The sequence below is a fragment of the Salpingoeca rosetta genome (genome assembly GCF_000188695.1).
Source record: "Salpingoeca rosetta unplaced genomic scaffold supercont1.14, whole genome shotgun sequence".
Lineage (NCBI taxonomy): Eukaryota > Choanoflagellata > Craspedida > Salpingoecidae > Salpingoeca > Salpingoeca rosetta.
In genome coordinates, this window is record NW_004754920.1 from 1355238 (window position 1) to 1360942 (window position 5705).

The 5705-nt window shown below is 58.6% G+C and overlaps 3 protein-coding genes across 3 annotated transcripts in view; 2 read left to right on the top strand and 1 right to left on the bottom strand.

Moving 5' to 3' along the window:
- The window catches only part of PTSG_06395 (uncharacterized protein), a gene marked incomplete at both ends in the record, with an annotated part of 4418 nt that extends 3124 nt beyond the window's left edge, over window positions 1-1294 (bottom strand). Inside the window, 4 exons of the mRNA XM_004993227.1 lie at window positions 1-120; window positions 271-342; window positions 768-839; window positions 1145-1294. The exon at window positions 1-120 is cut by the window's left edge and continues 46 nt beyond it. Coding sequence (XP_004993284.1) covers window positions 1-120; window positions 271-342; window positions 768-839; window positions 1145-1294 — 414 coding nt within the window. The remainder of the gene's footprint in view (window positions 121-270; window positions 343-767; window positions 840-1144) is intronic.
- A 180-nt stretch (window positions 1295-1474) lies between these two features.
- Window positions 1475-4430, top strand: PTSG_12441 (uncharacterized protein; the record flags this gene model as incomplete). Its single annotated transcript, XM_004993228.1, has 3 exons — window positions 1475-2215; window positions 2318-3483; window positions 3782-4430. The coding sequence occupies 3 exons, from the start codon at window positions 1475-1477 to the stop codon at window positions 4233-4235; spliced, it is 2361 nt and encodes a 786-aa protein (XP_004993285.1). The 3' UTR covers window positions 4236-4430.
- A 235-nt stretch (window positions 4431-4665) lies between these two features.
- Window positions 4666-5705, top strand: part of PTSG_06396 (uncharacterized protein) — a gene marked incomplete at its 5' end in the record, with an annotated part of 1924 nt that continues 884 nt past the window's right edge. The window contains 3 exons of the mRNA XM_004993229.1: window positions 4666-4705; window positions 4961-5159; window positions 5357-5452. Of these exons, the coding sequence (XP_004993286.1) occupies window positions 4666-4705; window positions 4961-5159; window positions 5357-5452 (335 nt within the window). The remainder of the gene's footprint in view (window positions 4706-4960; window positions 5160-5356; window positions 5453-5705) is intronic.

Below are 5705 nucleotides of genomic sequence, written 5' to 3' on the forward strand. Positions count from 1 at the left end.
GCTGGAGCTGTTGTACACTTCCACAATGAGTTTGATGGCCTCATCACGTGCCGCTGCAGCCTCTGTGGGCGTGCCGGCCAGGAAGCGAAACGTGTACTCGTGCTGGTCCACCGTCGTCAGCTGTGCACGTGTGTGTATTCGTGAGGCGGTGGGTGAAGCAGGACAACACATAGACAGCATCGGCCGTCGAGTAGTGGAGAGAGAAAAAGACACATATCAGATCCAAGCATACACACACACACATTCACACACACATACACACACACACACCGTCATCTTCATGCCTGCGGCGGAGGAGATCTTGCGGGGGCGACGCTTCAAATCGCGCGCTGCAATGCTCACCTATGTGACGCACAGACATAAACATGCGTGAGTACATACGCAGTTGCCAGGGGCGCATGAGCACAGTAATGGCAAAGACAGTGACAGAGACCATGTGGAAACACACCCAAACACACGTGCACGCAGATGAAGTGCACACAGACACACACAGACACACACGCAGACACACACACGTACACACACAGACACACACACAGACACACACACGTACACACACACTCACACACGTACACACACACGTACACACACACGTACACACACACGTACACACACACGTACACACACACACACACATACGCACACACCTCGGGGTGGAGGGGCGCCTTTCTTCTGCCAGGCAAGCGCTTGTTGGTGACGCGTTGTAGGTTCGGCACGTGCGATGCCTGGCTCCACACACATTCACACACACATACACACACACACACCGTCATCTTCATGCCTGCGGCGGAGGAGATCTTGCGGGGGCGACGCTTCAAATCGCGCGCTGCAATGCTCACCTATGTGACGCACAGACATAAACATGCGTGAGTACATACGCAGTTGCCAGGGGCGCATGAGCACAGTAATGGCAAAGACAGTGACAGAGACCATGTGGAAACACACCCAAACACACGTGCACGCAGATGAAGTGCACACAGACACACACAGACACACACGCAGACACACACACGTACACACACAGACACACACACAGACACACACACGTACACACACACTCACACACGTACACACACACGTACACACACACGTACACACACACGTACACACACACGTACACACACACACACACATACGCACACACCTCGGGGTGGAGGGCGCCTTTCTTCTGCCAGGCAAAGCGCTTGTTGGTGACAACAAAGAAGCCATCGCGGTCTCCCTTGCGCACATCAAAGTGCTTCAACACCTTCTCGCCATAGTGCAGGTGGAAGTCTTGCAGGAAGTCATACGACATTGTGACCGCAGCAGCGAGTGTTGTGGCGTTGTCCTCTCGCTTGTTGCAGTGTCGCGCACTACAGTTTATGGTGATCTTTTCCATATCCGCTGTTGCATTCTTCCTTTTCCAAACACGCACAACCACCAGCAGCCAGCGACCTCACGCACGTCACGAACCATCCATCCCCACGGCAGCACCATGGATGAGGACGAACAAGGTGTTGCCGGCATGCGTGTGCGAAGCGCTGATGACCACGCAGGAGAACGACAGCTTGAAGAAGCACGAGAAGCTGTCGAAGAAGACGACCGCGAAGAAGAACGGGGCTCCCCACAACAGGAGCCAGGTAATGCAGACAACACACATGACGACGACGAGGATGACGAGGATGTTGAAGGAGATGGCGTTGATGGTGAAGGCCTCGGTGGTGGCAATGGCAACGGTGCCAGTGTTGATCAGGATGAAGCAACCACGGTCGACGCCATGATCAACAACAGCACCAGCATCCACAATACTCACACCACCACCACCACCAACAACAACAACAGCGGGTCGTCGCCTGTGGTAGAGGCAGACATGTCTGAGATTGCCCTGACTGTCGCCGCGACAAACACGGCCATGGACGTGCTTCAGCGCCTGAGTAACGTTTCGCTGCGCTCCCCCACACCCACGCACCGCCCGCACCCCGTGGCGGTGTGGCCCTCGGAGACTGCGTCAGCGCCTGCAACCGAGGGGGACGACACAACTCCAACGACCACCGCGGATGCAGCGGGCGTCTCCGTTGCTGCCACACCTTCGCCAGCAACGGGCCCCGCTGTTGCTCTGACTGCTGCTCCGACTGCCGGTGTGAACAGCCGGGGTCGTGGTCGGCACCACCGCCGAGCCCAGCAGCACGCGCATGCGCAGCACGCTCAGCACGCCCGTGCCCATCAGCAGCAGCAGGTACAGCAGCGCCAACACCAACACAGCACCCACCAGCACAATCACCGCCACCACCACCACCATCACAACCACAACCCCAACCACCACCACCGCTATCAACAGCACCGCCAACAGCAGCAGCAGCAGCAGCAGCAGCAGCAGCAGCAGCAGCACCCACCACCACCGTCTTCATCATCAGCACCATCGGCCCACCACGCGCCGACGAGCCGCAACGGCGGTGACGGCAGCACGCAGCGCATGCAGCGCCTTGCCCACCAGCGCCACATGCAGCAGTATCACCGCAACGCCGCCGCCGCAATCGCTGCAACAACAGGTGTCATGCCAGTGCAGGCAGCAACACCATCAGCAACAGCAGCAACGGTGGCGAGTGGGAGGCAGCAGGGCGCTGCCATGTCCCCGGTGACGCCCAACACGGCGGCAGACGCCCCAACGGCAGAGGCGCTTGCACTTGCGGTGCTAGCGGACGCGGGCACTACAGCCACACCATCAGCAACCGGCGAGAGGGGTGGCGGTGGCAGTGGAGATGGAAGAGACACCACCACACCTGGCACCGCCAGCAACGATCAAGCCATGACGGCTGCTGCCGTGCTGGCTGACGAGGAAGAGGACCCCACGATGGGGTGGGACCAGGAGCTGTTTGTGCATCCTCCGGACGAGCTGCTACGCTGCCCCGTGTGCGGCCTTGTCATGCGTGACGCCGTGCAGTGTCCGCAGCAGCACTGCTTCTGTCGACCGTGCCTCACCACCGCCCTGGCGCACAAGGCAGCGTGCCCCGTGTGCCGCAAGATCATGTCGTGGGAGGATGCGCAGCCGAACCGCATGGTGCGGGCCATGGTGGACCGTTTGGTTGTCCGCTGCCGCAACCACACGCACGGCTGCAGCGTTGCCCGCCCCGTTGGCGAGATTGAGTCGCACCACAAGGCGTGCGAGTACGCCATTGTGTGCTGCCTCAACCAGGAGTGCCACCACCGCCTCCCGCGCAACGAGATGGGCGACCATCTTGCCACGTGCGAGTTCACGCGCATCACGTGCGAGGACTGCGGCGATCGCTTCCTCGTCTCCGACCGCGCCCGCCACTCGTGCCTGCGCTTTGTGCTCGGGCAGGTGCGCAGCTTGGCAGATGCGTTGCGTCAGCGCGATGACGAGATTGCGTCACTGCAGCAGAAGAACAGGGACCTTGAGGCGCGCGTGCTTATGCTTGAGGAGCACTCGTACCACATGCAGCAGGACGCGTCCAGGCACGACACGCCCTCCCCTTCCTCAGCAACGTTCGTGTGTGTGTGTGTGTGTGTGTGTGTGTGTGTGTGTGTGTGTGTGTGTGTGTGTGTGTGTGTGTGTGTGTGTGTGTGGACGTTGCTTGCTCGTGCGATGGAAGCACACTTTGTGACTACACGCCCACGCACATGCACTCACAAATACACACACACACACGTGCACATACTTTCACACACACACACTCACTCACTCACTCACTCACTCACTCACTCACTCACTCACTCACTCACTCACTCACTCACTCACTCACAACCCTCTGCACCGCATGTACACGTGCTGGTCCATGTGCAGGCACCGCCCCCGCCGCCCTGCCCCAGGGGACATTGTTGTGCTGTCACACGACTATGAGACGTATGCGGACGCGTGCGACGGCCCGCTTGACATTGGGTGGGCTGGCTGGGTGCTGGCTGACGACCTCACAGATGACCTCCCCATCCGCGTGCACGTGCACACGCGCGGGGAGTGGTGGTACGCTGCTGGGGCGCTGCGCGTGATTGCGCACCCGGGGGACGTTGTTTCGCGCCAGATTGCCATCAAGGGCCTGCCTGTGGTGCGAGGGCTCAACTGGAAGTGGGGCATGCAGGACGGGGGTGCGGGCAAGGTTGGCTTCATCACGCGGTGTAAGGGGGACTGGTGTGACTGCACGTGGCCGCACGGTGATATGGAGAACGCGTACAGGATTGGGCCGCACAAGTTTGATCTCCTCGTCGCCAATATGGTGGCCATCCCGCCCACCGCGTACTGACGCATGCGGCAGATGGGACGCCAAGGAAAGCAGGATTCGGTGTGTCTGTTGTGTGTCTGTTGTGTGTCTGTGTGTGTGTCTGTTGTGTGTCTGTGTGTGTGTCTGTTGTGTGTCTGTTCCTACCCCTTCGCTGTTTGCTTGCATGCATGCTGTTTGACACTTCTTACTTATGAATAAGAGACATTGGTATTGGTGCCCACAGTGCTCCGATGAAGAAGAGGGGGCGGGGGGGGGGAGCGCAAGTGAGACAGTTCTGTTCTTCTCTTCTGCTGCTGTTCTGCCTTTCCTTTCCTTTCCTTTCCTTGACTTCTTGCTGGAAATTGCACACGTGCACACACACGCGCACACAATCGACACTTCCCCCAACGACAAAGACAAGACACGAACTCCGCTGCCTACTGCCACAACCTCACAAGCCAGCCAGCCAGCCATGTTCCTGCGCTCTGTTGCCCGCCGCGTCATGCCAACCGGTGGGTGGAAGAGTGAAACAGTGTACGCCTGCTTGAGGGTGAAATGGCGTGCAACGCAGGCCCTCGTGCACTTGATTGGTGCTCGTTGCAGTGACCACTTCTCGCTGCTCACTCACGCACAACTTCCTTTCACACACACACACACACACACACACACACACACACACACACACACACACACACACACACACACACACACACACACACACACACACACATTCACGTCTCCCGTTGCTCTACCACCATGCTGTTCAGCCTCGGTTGCGCGCGCCATGCACGTGTCCCGCGTCACTGCCTCCTCTGATGGCCTTCGCAGCATCCTTCAGGAGGAGCTGCAGGTCGAGAAGGAGCAGGGTGTGCCACCCACATTCAGTTCCGAGATCCGCGGCTTCAAGGTCGAGTACACCCCGGGCTGCCCAACCATCAACCTCAACAACGTCGTCGACGGCGATCTGTAAGGCCATCCTGTGTGTGTGTGTGTGTGTGTGTGTGTGTGTGTGTGTGTGTGTGTGTGTGTGTGTGTGTGTGTGTGTGTGTGTGTGTGTTAGTGAACAACCACGATGCTCTCTCTTATCCCATCGACGCATGACCATCATGTTCTTGCCCGCTCCCGTCTCGCCACTACACGCGCGGCACTTTGCACACGTGCAGTGTGAACATTCGCATCAACCTCAACGACTGCGACATCCCCGAGGCGCCCTTCTACCAGGAAGAGCAGGAGCAGGAGCAGGAGGAGGAGGTGCGCATGTGCTTTCTGGTGGCGCTTGGGCGTCATGCCTCGTGTCTTAGTAGGGTGCCTACACCACCTACAACACTTGCGTCACATGTATCGGTGCCAATGGCCATTTTACACCCATCCTCCCCATGTTGTCTGTCTCTTGATAACGTCTGCTCACACACACACACACACACACACACACACACACACACACACACACACACGCACACACACACACACACACACACACACACACACACACAACAACACACACACACACAC